Source organism: Carassius auratus, chromosome 30 (genome assembly GCF_003368295.1).
Source record: "Carassius auratus strain Wakin chromosome 30, ASM336829v1, whole genome shotgun sequence".
NCBI lineage: Eukaryota > Metazoa > Chordata > Actinopteri > Cypriniformes > Cyprinidae > Carassius > Carassius auratus.
The window spans coordinates 18,550,685-18,565,476 of NC_039272.1; the positions used below are offsets into that span (position 1 = coordinate 18,550,685).

Consider the following 14,792-nt stretch of genomic DNA (forward strand, 5'->3'; position numbering starts at 1 on the left):
GCTTCAGCTAATGAAAAAAAAAACCCTGTTTTAAAATCATTATAGTTTTTTTTTTTTTTTTTAATCCCCCACACAATAGAGCCATATATAGTAAAGTCATCAGCAGCACAGCCGTGATTTGAAATTGCATGTGTTTGCCTACAGGATAACTGGCATATTTGAAATTCTACCCATATGTGTGTGTGGGGTGCAAGCACACACACATGTAGCCTTATACAGGTCTGGCTGAATCTGAGGGGAACGGGGCCATCTGAATGCTAATGATCTGGCCAGCGCCCAGCACAACACACAACACCCTCTCCAATCCACCATGGCCAGAAGGTCTGCTCAAAGAACCAAGCATCGTGAAAAACCATCTCTGCGGTTGTGAAAGTAACGATTTCACAATTCTGAAGCTGTAGGTAAGAACCTGCTGGCTAACCTCATTAGGCAACAAGTTGCGTCAAAGATGTGACCTTATAAGACAGTTCATTTACTCAAACTCCAAACCTACATGCATTCTTCTGCCAACAACAAGCTTGTTGGTTAATTTATTCATCTTAGTTTTATAATCTTTTTGTTCCCCCAACCAATCACCTCACAGAACTGAGAACCGCTGCTCTAAACACAAGCCTCTCAAACCAGTTTCTTCTAGAAACGTCTCCCACATGCTGTCCAACTGAGGACTGAATAGCTGAAATAGAGATGCTGGAGCTGCTTGTGCAGGTCTCATGTTTCACGGGCATGACAGCAGTGTGAGGACGGGGTTCTGTTGTGCGAGACACTCTCTCAGAGAAATGCATCCCTCTGCGATCCTGAACACATCTCTCACTGGGCTGGGTTTAACTTCAGCAGGACAGACATGCTAATACACGCTCCCAGCTGCTGCTTGTTTGCTTGGTGTCTCCAACACAAACATCAAGACTCGCATACAAACACACACAGTGACTGTCACAATTAATTCTCTTAAGAATGAATAAATAAAATTTGAATGTAATATGAAACTACACGCTGGAATAATACAGCGAATATACTCTTTCTAGTTTATATACACTGTCCTTCAAGTGCATTCAAGTACACGAGGGACATCTCATCCAGTAAAGGAGATTTCACAGCATTCAATGCACAAACAGGAAGTCTCTGTTGGTAAACCACAAAAGCATCCCGCTAGTGTGCAGTCATTTTCTTGAGCAGCTCCTCTCACCTTGACCAACATTTTTCTGTCATGTTGGCAAAATCTTTTTGCATGAAACCAGTATACAAGAAACGGCTCTCTTCTGTTTCCAGAAACACCTACATCCATAAAGGGCATGTAGGGCGCATCAATCAACAAACAAAAAATTACATTTGGTGGTAAATGCGTATTCAACCCCATAAATCAAAAATTGTTCAGTGTATTTTTTATTGACCATAAAATATAATAAGTTATATTTATTACAACAGCAATAATAAATAAATTACAAAGAAACGACAAATTGTATGTTATACACACACATATACACACAAGAAAACTGTAATAGTTCATAATTTCTCATTTATTATTGCAGTTTATAGTATGTGTGCGTGCATGTGTGTGTACAAAAATTATGTGAGAGAGTGTGTGTACATGGTAAAAGGAGGTGAGAAATATCAGTTACACTGGTAAACACTACTTTAAAAAAAGTCACACCGATATCTTAACAAATCTTACAGTCCAGTAAGTACTACAACTACAATTATCCTTTTACTGATTAAGAAATGATTTCAACCAGAAAATGAAAGCTGATAGATGTTGGTAGGAGGGCACTTTTAAACCTCTTTAAACCAGCATTTATTATCACAGGCATCTCATCCTCGCACACATTGTCACTCTCTCACATAAGCCCAAAGAATCTGTTTAAAGCAAAAACAATAACAAGTGGATGTCAATGAGGGTGTTAACATTCTCAAATTTCTTGAATTTTCCAGAAGTTCAGTGTCTCCTCTTCTCTTTAATTATTTTTATAACATTCTCCATGATCGTTTGCTTTTATGTTTACAAACGGAGTATGTTACATAAAGATCCGTGGTCACAGGACTGAACTCTTATATGAAGAATGTACTTACATGTGTGTGTTTTCTTTGCTGAGGACACATCTGAAAAAGAGAAGCAATAAAATAAATATTAAACAGGGCTTGCGATAGAGTTCATACTAGACTCTTAAAAAACATTTTGCTTTAAAACTTATGGAAAGAAGTCCATGCTTAAATAGATATTAGATATTAAAAGATATTAAAGATATCAAATTGGACATAACACAAATGATATCTACAAACATTTTGTGTTCTGATAAAGTACATTATATATTTTAGGGATGTTCATTTTAACCAGTTCGCCGTTAACCGACCGTTAAGAATTTTGAGCGATTTAAAAAGTCATTCATTTATTTTCAGTAATTTATCAAAATATTTAAAAAGGTTTGCTGCATGGTTAAAATATGCTACGCTAGGGCTGGGTGATATATCTAACGATATGATCATGCGCATCTAATCAGTAAAGCTGCTTCGGTGATCACTGCTAAAATCACCATCACCTGCTTATAATTGGAGTGGCATTTAATAGACAGAGCAATAGATCGCTGACAAGCTACGCAATATCGCGTTCATTATCGAAGGCGATTCATCTGCGATAATGAGCGCGATACTGCGTAGCTTGTCAGCGATCTACAGCTCTGTCTATTAAATGCCACTCCAATTATAAGCAGGTGATGGCGATTTTAGCAGTGATCAAGGAAGCAGCTTTACTGATTAGATGCGCATGATCATATCGTTAGATATATCGCCCAGCCCTATGCTACGCATATAAAATATTGTGCTTTTTTAGAGAGAGAGAAAAAAAAATTGCGTATTATAAGTCACATATTATTATTTAATTCAGAAATGGGCCTAATGCCTAGGGATGCACCGGTTGACCGGCCATAAATCGGAACCGGCCGGTTTGTGGTCTTTTTTCGGCCGATTTTTCCCGCGTTTACAGAATACATTGTAATCATTCGCTATGCCATTTGTGTGGAAGTATTTCGAAATCTGTGCGCTGGTATTTTAGTTCCCCTAACTCTACAACAAATCATTTCAATTAGCAGTATTTAAAAAAGAATGAACAAGAATTAAAAATAGGCCTTTCAGAAGTTATAGCAATTTAAACGACAAGACAAAACTAATTAATTTAGTCAAACAAAACTGAAACCAGCTTTGGGTCTCTCATTCAACACAAATTAAAATGCTTTCACAATGTATTTGAATGGCAAATTATTATTTATTGTGCTTCACTTGTGTTCCAATATCCAATATGTTTTGCATATCATCATGGCGGTATGGTGATAACACTTAACGGCACTGATTTAACTACATATTTAAACTGAGCAGTGTGTATTTTCCCACATGTTTGACTGACTGTACTTCATTATGATAATGAACAGGATGCATTGTCAAGGTAGCTTCAAAAGGATTTGTCAAAGCTTATCTTTGTGCGCGCTTGTGGTGCCAGTGCAAATCACTAGATTTTTTTCCCTTCTAACAGAGGAAGCAACTTCTCCTTTTAGTCATAAAGATAATCTTTATTTGTGTATATTCACAATAAAAACAAATCTTTGTGTGTAAAATAACCCTAAAGAAAATTAGGATGCCACTTTCTGCCATCTCTTTCCTTTTGTGCAGCACAAAAACAAACTGAAACTTCGCGGTGAGGTTGCGAATTGCAGGTTAAGATGTCATCGGTAAAGACAGCGGAGAGCAATGAGATTTCTTTACAAAGGTAAATCAAGGAATTATATTTACTTAATTGTTCAATAAATCTAATGTTATTGCAAATGTTAATGTACTTGTTCATCATTGTTACGGAAGATCACTTCCGTCACTTACAGTGGTTGCGCAGACTAAGCCAGAACGCGCACACACCTCACACACCAGGAAGCACGAATGCCCCCTCAGATCACTTGGATGCCTTTGAGGTAAGCTAAAACATACCAAAATTTAATTTCAAAGTGAACCATCCCTTTAAGTAAATATATATTTCACATATAGGCCTATTTATTAGTTTTATATTATATTATTAAGCGTTGGTTGTTGGTTAGGGAAAATAACCAAAATAAACATCCCTAAAATATTTATATTACATACACAGAATTTTTTTAAGTATAATTTCTCGCAATTAATTGCGCCTATGATTCTTTTTGTATTTTCTGTTTGAATTGCCAATTCAATTGCCGTTGAAAAAACGGTTTCGGTTGTAGCTCCCCACCCCGTTTTTTAAACTGTAAAATCCAACCTTGTATGACTTTTCATGCCTATGCATCATGGGAAATAAAAAAATAAAAATAAATACCAAAAATCATTTAGCCTTAGAAATCAAAATAATAATGTAAAATGTATACTAAAATAATATTAGATAATTATATGTGTTTGTTATATGCCATCATATTGCTAAACATGAAAATAATAAGAAATACTATGTATATAGTGAACAATGTACACATTCATGTTTTGTTTTTTTAATTGCACAGAAGTGAACTGAAGGCACTCTGTAATCCCAAGCCATCACAGGCCCTGGCTTATGCTTTTACATTCAGGCCAACTCAGGCCAATGCAGTCAATCACCATTAATCCATCCACTCCCTTTAATCAGGGCTATTGTACTACTGCCAGCTCTATTGTGATGTAAAGTGTCCATCTGAGAGAAATACAATCTGTCATGACTAGTGATACTGTTGAAACGAGATACAAGTGGTAAATGGCAACTGCCAATCAACAAAGCATTAACCAGTGATTTGTGTCAAATGAATTTCCATCTGCTTGTAAATTAGACTCAGTTCATGTCCAACTCACAGCAGCAGCATGAGGCAAATGAGACACAACCAATAACTAACTGAACATTTTAGAAATAATAAGGTGCCAAATGTTCATTTCATCATGGATGTGATTGTGCTACTGTTGAAAATCTCAAGCAGCTGTATTAAAATCTGTGTACTATACTTTTTAAATGACTGAAGGATGCTAAAAAGGAGCTTATAATTGCTAGAACCTAAACTGATGAGAAGAGCTTTCTCTTTTTCATATCTTATATCCAGCTGGACCACAACAAACGTTCTGGCTTGAGGCTTTTGAGGAGGCACATTCATTATTCCTCTCCAGCTGAAAAACTGAACGATGAAAAGAAAGGATCTGACTGCAAACCTTTATTTATCCATCTATTTATGAAACGAAACAGGAGAGGCGTAAAAAAGAAATGATCCCGCTTTGTCTCGTTCCCATCATCGCAGTGCAATGTAAGAAGCTGCTTCAGATCTGATGATGCTCAGCAGCAAAATGACAGCGAATCTCCTGTCGCTGTTCTTTCCACCCATTTCTAATCGGTTTAACTCCTCGGTCTCAGTCTCAAATAGCCTCCCCCTGAGTCTCTTTGTTTCTGTCTGTTCACATTGAAATTTCCCTGTAATTCTCCTTCCATGCTCTGAAGAACAGAGAGCATGTAGATGTTCATGGAAAAAATGGCTGAGAGTTGAGAGGATTAGACCACAATAACAATGAAACATTACAGAAAGCAAAGGTCAGACGGATGGTTTGTACCCAGTAAAATGTACTTGCGGCGAAAATATTTGCCGTCCAGATCGTTGGGTAACTGCTGCACATTCAAATTAATCATCTATCTATATATATTAATTAGGGCTGCACGATTATGACCAAAAAATCATAATTGTCAATTATTCCCTTGAAATTGTACTTGTGATTATTAATTACGATTATTACAATTTAAATTGAATGATGTTTATACCACTGTTTGATGCAACTGCATGCTGTATATTTTTATATGAAAATAAGCTGGAAACACTCCAACTAAAAAAAAAAAAAACTTTAGTGCTTTTTTTTTATAGTATTAAGCCTTAAATATCAAATAAACATTGGATTGGTTTCTTCTTTAAAATATATTAAAAAAGTAAAAATATGAAATGGTATTATGTTATACTAAAACAATGGAAAAACCCTTAAGACAACAAACACACACACACACACACATATCTCTCTCTCTATATATATAATCTATATATGTACCGAACCGTGATTTTTGTGTACCGTTATACCCCTTAATATACACACACATACATACATACATACACAATCTCTCTACACGACCCACTGGGTTTCAAAATGTGTGTCAGTTGGCGGGATTCAGGGTGCATACTGTGTTATTAAATATTTTAGGATGGCTTTTAGGGGAGAACATGTGTGCTTTCAATCTTTTCGAGAGATTAGTCAGAGCTGAATGACACAGAAACTGCCTCAGGATTGAGGTAAAACTACTCATTTGGTGAATATTTCAATCCTGTTTAAGCCGGACGCTGAGAGGATCGACATCATCCAATAATGTGCCAAATAAACCTTATTCAACAACGTTAATGGATTTTAAGTTTTACTTTTAACAATTATTAAGTGTTACCGCTGATAATGATTGTTACGAATGTTGTAGTGAAACAAACAGATGGTCTCTTCAGTTCAAACCCTGGGGGTCTGATTACTTAATTCACTGATGTTTTTTCAAAGCCAAACTCAACATGGATGTGTACTTGTGTGGATCTGAGTTATGCAGAGTTGATTGGGTTCATGCAAGGTTGGTTAAGTTCACTCCCACTCACCGAATAGTTTTGAGGCCCTGCTCATACTGGAGGTAATAGGTTGTCAAAGTCATTTGGTGTCAGAAACCTAATGAGAGTTTGACACAGTGACTCTATAAACCAACTGAAGAGCTTCAGACACATGGTTAGAGTTGCACTTTCCTTTGAAATAGATATCATTTTTCAGGTGAGCTGACTGTGTTGGGGGTTAGTTAGGGATGTGAGTGCATAAATATTTGAGGCTTTAACTTGGAAACACTAAGGAATCTGATATGTTTTATTCATTGTTCAGGCTTAATGTTTAATCAGGTTGGGGCAATATTCTAACCATGTTTAAGAACTGATGTCCCCATCAGAAACGCAAAGATTTTTTTAAAAAACAGCCTCTGTTTTTTTTTTTTATAAAGAAAGCCTGATGATGCAAAGTCTTTTGTTTGATATGACTGATGGAAGAATTTACAGCGATCAAAGCACAAAATCCATGAGAAGTAGGATCTTCAAATAAAAAACTTGTTCCAAAAAGATTAATTCCCTGAGCAAATAACACTAATCCCAAAACCTTCACCTTCGTATGCCGAAATTATACATCTCTACAAGCTAAGCTGCTTATCCATGAATAAATGAACTGACAAAATATGCGTATAAAATGCATACATACAAGTCATGTCACCTTTATTTATAAAGCACTTTTAACAATAAAGATTGTGTCAAAGCTGCATTACAGTATTAAATAGGAAAATAGTGTCAATAATGCAAAGGGCCAAGAGTAAACACTCAATTTTCAGTTAAAGGCAGTTCATTAGGGATGTAATTATTAATGACGAGCTGGTTGAAAATAGATTTAAATTGGTAGAGATGCTAAACAAATCACGATTCTGTTAGGGGTAGGAGTTTATATGAACGCATGTCTGAGGGGAACTTACTGTCTTTAGGAAAGTTGAGATGGTTTGCATTTATGAACTTGAATATGCATTATGCAGAGGCAAGATGAAAAGAAAAAAATACCAAGGAAACACTTTAAGCGCCACCTGCTGGCAGAGAGTGAATCTGCGTCTCATTCATCTCGTCTGATGTTTTGGTTTCATGCAGATATTTTTATGTTTAGTTTCACAAAACAGAAGTCAAACCATTCTGTTTTTGCATCAAAATTCCGAAATGTTGCATGCATGCAGCATCGTTGTTTGAATCATGATTAAAATTCAGTGGTTGTCTCATTTCGAAAATTAAAGAGCACAGACAGCGCCTTATTTTGTTTATATGAAGAGATTTATTTTATTTGTGTTATTTATTTGATTTGGGGCTTGTTTTATTTAGTTTTGTTATTTATATTTACATTATATTTAAATTTGGTCATTTAGCGACTTATAAATGAGGACAATAGAAGAAATCAAAACCAACAAAAGAGCAATAATATGCAATGCTATATTAGTATATTATAGTTATATTTAAATTTCACGAAGAAATGTACAGCACTTTGCCCAAGCAATAATAAAAAGACATTTGTCTTTAACATATTTTTGTAAAAAAAAAAAATGAATCGAATCGTAAGTTGAGTGAATCGTTACATCCCTACAGTTCATCTTTGAATTAATTGATGTCATCATCCAGCTCAGTTCAGTTTAAATAATATCTGTGCAATCAAGACGATGATATCACTGGAAATGAAGTGTCCCCAACTAAGCAAGTCAGAGGCGACTACATACACTACCGTTGAGCTTGGTCAGATTTGTTAATGTTTCTGAAAGATGTTTTCATGCTCATCAAGGCTGAATTTATTTGAATAAAATATAGTAAAAACTGTAATATTACTAAATACTATTATTATTATTTTTAATATTTTAAAATGCAAGTTCACATGATCCTCAAGAAACATTTCTTGCTGTTATTATTTGTACTGCTTAAAATATTTGTGAAAATCCCAATACAGTAGTTTGTTTTCAGGAATCTCTGATGAACTGAAAGTTGAAAAGAACAGCATTCTACACTTAATCCAAAACTTTTTTAAACAATATTTGTCTAATTATTCATAATAATGATTCAACATTTATTTTTTATGAGAAATGTTTTTTTTTTGCTAAAATGTCGAAATTCTTATTTAATGGGAAACAAAACGAAGCAGTAAAAATAAAGAAAAACAGGTAAGGAAAACTTTTGACAATTTTATAATTTAATTCTCTGTTTTTGCAGGATGCTTATCTAAAAAAAAAAAAATTTATATATATATATATATATATATATATACAGTATACATACATACACAGTATACATACATACACAGTATACATACATACACACATACACACATACACACACACACACACACATACATACACACACACACACACACATACACACACACACACACACACACACACACACATACATACACACACATACATACACACACATACATACACACACACACACACACACACACACACACACAATTGAGTCCAACACTGTGGACACTCCAGGGGTCAGAAGGTTCAGACGGACGCACATGGTCACAGGACTTGCTTTTCTTACACATGGTTTCTAGTCGATGAGATGAAGCTGGAATGCAGACCTTAAGACCAACATTACTGTTGTTACAACTCCACTCATCTCTCTCTCTCTTGCACTCTGTTTGACTCTGTTTCAGTCCTCTTTAAACTCTTAACTATGTTAATCAGCAAAAATGTCAGTTACACTGATGACAGGTCTTCTCTTCAGTTTGAAGATCACGCTGATATTCATGACAGGCTCTGGCACTGGCCGTACACAGTCACTAGGGCTCAAACATACTGATAACCCCCTGAACTCATTAAAGTTAAGAAAAAAAAAGAAAGAAAAAAAAATGTTCTAAAATGTTTAGTTCAGACTCTGGATTTTGATTGAAAGCCGTTGTTAGATGAAGATAAACCTGTAACTGCTGCACATTCTGTTAATGTGCCAAGTTTCTACTTTGTTTGGCAACTGTAAACAACGGCTAAGCTAATGTAATTTATTACTTGGCAGAACAATGATTTAATTAGCTGTTATTTATTAGTTGTATTCATTATTAAATGATTATTTATATTTAAAATAAGAAAAGTTATGCATGTATCTGTACTACACAATGAACACTTAATTTTAGGGCCTCAGACTGTGAAACTGGTCACAAATGCGACAAAATATTTCATTAATAATTTTAAAAGTTACAACTGGCAATCATCACCTCATTATCCCATTATGTTTTCTGTACGCAATAATGAGGTTTTCAAGAACAATTCATTCACTACATCTATTATGTGACAAATAAACAAAAGACTTGGGATATGAACTAATCATTCACTTTTCTCGATTTATTTTTTGCTGCATTCTAAAGATTTCCTATTTTGGAATATAACGAAAGATCGAGTATGTGAATGTAAGCGGATTTTTTTTCGTTGCTATATTGAAATTCTACAATTTTTACGATATGACCAAAAATTTTTCATTATATGGGGAATTTATCATGGTATGGGGAGCAAAACCAAAATGTGGAATAACAGAATGTATAATTCAACAAATAAACCTCTGGCGTAAAAAAACATTTAGCAGATGTTGTAGTTTTCTTTATATGAACATTCGCTTTAGTAAAGCTACAGAAAATAAGTGCTGAATTAAAGCCATAATGTGACGGTCCAGAGAAAATGGAGAATGGCAAGCATCAGTCAGTGAAATAGCAGGTAGAGTTTCACATCATATTTAATCGACTCTCCAGTCCATTTCTCTCTCTGTCACATCCTTCACACCTTCTTTTGTATTTTTCCATTAGTCTATTTCTGGCTGACAAGCTTACAAGAGATGATGGTCGCATTTACGTAATAGACACACACACACACACACACACACACACACACACACACACACGGACACACACCCACAGAGATCCAGACAGCACTTACACAAACACTCCCACTGTGTATTACAGCACAGCACTGAGATTATGCCAAATTGGGTTAGTAGAGCAGTACTGGGTTACACAGAACAACAAACACACACTGAAGAGGTATGAGAGGGGAGGAGAAGACTAGAAGGAAGATAAAGGGAGGGGAACGAGTGGTCATGAAGTGGACTGCCAACACCAGCTCAATTCATTGCTTATGACCAGCTCTGCATGTTAATCTCTGCGAGTAAAAAGCATGTTGATGTGCCCCTGCCGGGCGTAATGAGGGGGCTATCGGCTCCTACTGTGGAGAGGAAAATAACGGTTATCCACCAAAGGGAGGGAGAGAGCGAGAGATCACATAAAGAGATCATGGAGAGTGTGTGTTAGCAGCAGGATAACAGAGCTTAAACCTCCGAAGGGATTAATAAAATCTGGTTTCCAGGGACTCTGGGATATGTGAATTTAAAAGGTTTAACAGTGCACAACAGCCAGAGAACTGGAAAATATTTTCCAGAGTTTTTTTAGTAGCATATTTGTCAAACAATTCAGAAGATAAAGTGGGGTTCAAAAGTCTAATACCTCTTGCTACTACAATAACCAAAACAAAAGTATCAAAAAATAAAACTGTATTCAATTTATTTAAATTAAATGTAAAAAACTAAAAATTTGCTTTCTTGACAGCAGGGCTCAAGCTGAACTCCACAGGTTTTTAATAAAAATTTGTTTAAAAAAAAAAAAGATAATGTTCTCTAGCATGACTTGAGAATTATCCAAACGCTAAATGTAAGCAAGAAAAACATGATACATGTTACAGCTTTGCCTTATTATTGACTTTCAAATGGCGCAGATTAAGAAAAAAAGTATTTTTCATTTTACGTCATAATGTTTCATAAAGTAAATGTTTACAAATCCTCAAACATCCTGTTTATTTCCGGATTTAAATTAATTTTGAATCCCATATTTCCAGCATGGTCTCAGACTTCTGGCCCCCACCCTTGTGTATGTTAGAACTAGGAGCAAATGCTGTTCTGTTAAAAATCGGTTCATAAAACCATCTGCTAATGTACAGATGCATAGTGAGCAGATGCCAGCATAAACTCTTACATAATGTGTTGCGTTTGAATCACCCACGAGATGTCACTCTCAAAGGCACGAAAAGATTTGATTACATTTCACAGCATGAGAAAAAGGTAATGACGTCGGCTGAATGAAGACTACCGCCCCCTCATGGCACAGAAAATTATGCATGTAATCAAAATCCTACTCGAGCATCATTATAAATAAACGGGTAAATAAAAGGGAAAACATCAGCATTTGTGTGTCAAACCTGCTGTAGTGTTTCTTACTGATAACGTCTCCTGAAGATAAAGTATTTCTTATATACACGCAAAAACAGAGTACAGAAGGAGAAGCGGAAATATAAGAAGCAACTATGAGATAGAGAGAGAGAATAAAATACACTTTGAATGTAGACTTTATATAATCCCAATCACTAAGGATTAGCTTCATCTTACATAAGCCCACGGCTCGGCTCTCTCCTCCCTCCCATCCGGATGCTGCATCTGTCAAATTACTCATTTCAGCCACTGCCAGGTTTCCACTAACAACAAATCCACTAGCATCTCCTCTCCGAATGACCGGCGCTCAGGTTTTCACTTGATAGTCTGGACCAAATTAAACATTTAATCATGCCAAAGGTGGTAACGGTCAGAATCCATTTTATGTCAGGACGTTTGCTAGTTTGCTTAAACATTAATGTGTACTGATGCATATTATAAATAGCTCCCACATCGTGACACTTTTAGCAGGTAAATAATCGGAGTTTGCTGTTTCCCCCACTGAAGGGAAGTGGTGTGACTGAGAGCAGCTAATGCATCTGAATCACCAAATCACACACACACACACACACAGTCAGCCATAACAATACAATTCAAGCAGACACCTAACAGTGACAGACATGACGATGAAGCATCTTTAAGAGCTGTTCTGCTCAATTGCACATGGAAGATGTTTATTTGACAAACTAGTCGTTGAAGGAGGAAGCATATGTGTTTATAAGTGAAGCAAAACTGAGACAGAGCTTGTGGATTCAGTCCTAGCGCTGCTGTGTTTAACAGGATAGCGGATGAGTTTAATGGAAAAATGTAATGGCTTTATTGACGTCATCTCCGCTTTAAAATTCCACATCGCTCTTACTCTGGATGCAGATTTCCCCGGGCCGCAGTCGTGTCTGCCTGCTTCTTACAGCGCCGCTCACTCTCACGATCTCAAATTCATCAAAGATTGCTCATCAGCACAAACCCCTCTGCCTTTCATCTCATCCACAACACTACGGCATCGGCATAGGGGAAAGGCATTTTCTTTCAGATGTTATCTCATGGTGCACTCTCACTTTTTATTTTTCTTAAAAAAAGAGAATTAAAAGCCTGAAAATGCCAAAGACACCAGATTGAAATGAGATTTGCATACACAACGCCTAGTTTTAACCGATGCACTGGTCGGGACAACTGGTTTGCCCTGTTTGGATGTGGCCAGCGTCACGCCTAAAACTTTCCTTGTGTAATGTACACAGACATACCACTCTGCTCTATTTTCACTCGCATCTTTACCTAAGAGCAGATAGAATAAAGAGAGCGAAATGAAAGAGAAGTGAAAAATATTATTCAGCAAGGATGCATTAAATTGATAAAGTGACAACAAAGACTTATCAGAAGGATTACTAGAATTATTAGATGAGATTAGAATGAATATTAGAATGATTTCTAAACCAGAGTAATGGCTGCTGAAAATTCAGCTTTGAAATCACAGGAATAAATGACATTTAAAAATATATTTGAATAGAAATCAGTCATTTTACTTTGTATTAATATTTGCTTAGGTTTCACTGTGTTTTTGGTCAAAATAAGAATTTTTCTGCTAAGACCTGGTGAACAGAAGACACTTCTTTAAAAAAAATATATGAAAAAAAAAATCCATATAGAATCCAAATATTTGAACAATTATTTTTTCTAGAAGCGCTTTTGCAGGTTGATTTCAAACGCGTAGTTTACTCATTAGAATATGAAAATTGTTTTTCTAGCTCTAAATATAAAACGTATAAAATATCATTAAGATGCAACAAAAGAAGTGTAAACTATATTATAGAGGCTGAATTAAATCAAAAAGTTGAATCATATTCGCAAGCCAAGTTAATTTTTTAACTGTCTGGTCATTGCTAAACCATTTTTATAATCACCTATTAAAAATTTATTGTTTCACTATCGAAATTGTGCATTATAATATTCTATTAATTTACAGGTTCCTGTGATCCCTTTATAGTGTGCCAACATGCCCTTTAGATTGTGTTCAAAAAACTGTATCTTTTTTTTCTGGCCAATGACAAAACAAGAACACGAGAACAGAACATACTGAACATTTATCAAAAGCTGAACTGCTACTTCTCTATGGTCATTGTGGTTACAGTATAACTTCAACAAGAAGGTCTGTTATAACAACCCAGAGGATGGGGTAAATAACTTCAGTTCAGCTACCGTATAAAGCACTTAGAGATTAATAAAGTTACATTACTGGCCCACTAAATATTCCTGCCCGACACCGGCCACTTAATTAATCAAGATAAATCGGCCCGTTTTAAAAGGTCTAATTACAAAGTCCTTTAACAACGGATAACAGAGTCAATTACAACACCGATCACAAGAAGAAGAAAATTTACAGCTTTATGAAATAACAGTTGCTCTCTCATTGTACTGTACCTCGGCTATGGCACGTAGCATTCCAGCTTATTTGCAGATGTGCTGTGTCAGGGCAGCTGAACCACCTGCCTTTACCAGTGGGAGAACTGTCACTGAAGACAAATAGCCTGGCCTCAATCCAGTAGCTTAATGAATGAGATGTTTACTCTTACATGGCAGAGGCCAAACATAATGGCCAAATGGCCTATTCAGTATGCTGAAAAAAAAAAAAAAAAAAAAGACACGTTCACTTGAATAAGACTGCATGTGTAATTACTCAAAAAGGTCAGATTATCACCGCTAACAACTGATTGTGTGTGTACGTTTGTTCGGTTATCCTTAACCGAATTTATGCTTACTAAATTATTAATTAAAAACATTTAGTGGACCTGCATGCACAAATTAATTGTGAAATGATAACTACATTTTATATACTAAAACCTTCAGACCATTTGAAATTGAATATGTTAAAATAAAAAAGCTATCTTTAACAATGCATTAATATGGTTTAATGTTTATTCACTATATGATGAAGCATCAGTGTCTATAGCTTTTGATGGTTTT

General features: G+C 35.6%; 1 protein-coding gene across 1 annotated transcript in view; it reads right to left on the minus strand.

Moving 5' to 3' along the window:
• Positions 1-14,792, minus strand: part of LOC113049512 (nuclear receptor ROR-alpha-like) — a 40,846-nt gene that overhangs the window by 16,373 nt on the left and 9,681 nt on the right. The window contains exon 2 of the mRNA XM_026211917.1: positions 2,065-2,094. Coding sequence (XP_026067702.1) covers positions 2,065-2,094 — 30 coding nt within the window. The remainder of the gene's footprint in view (positions 1-2,064; positions 2,095-14,792) is intronic.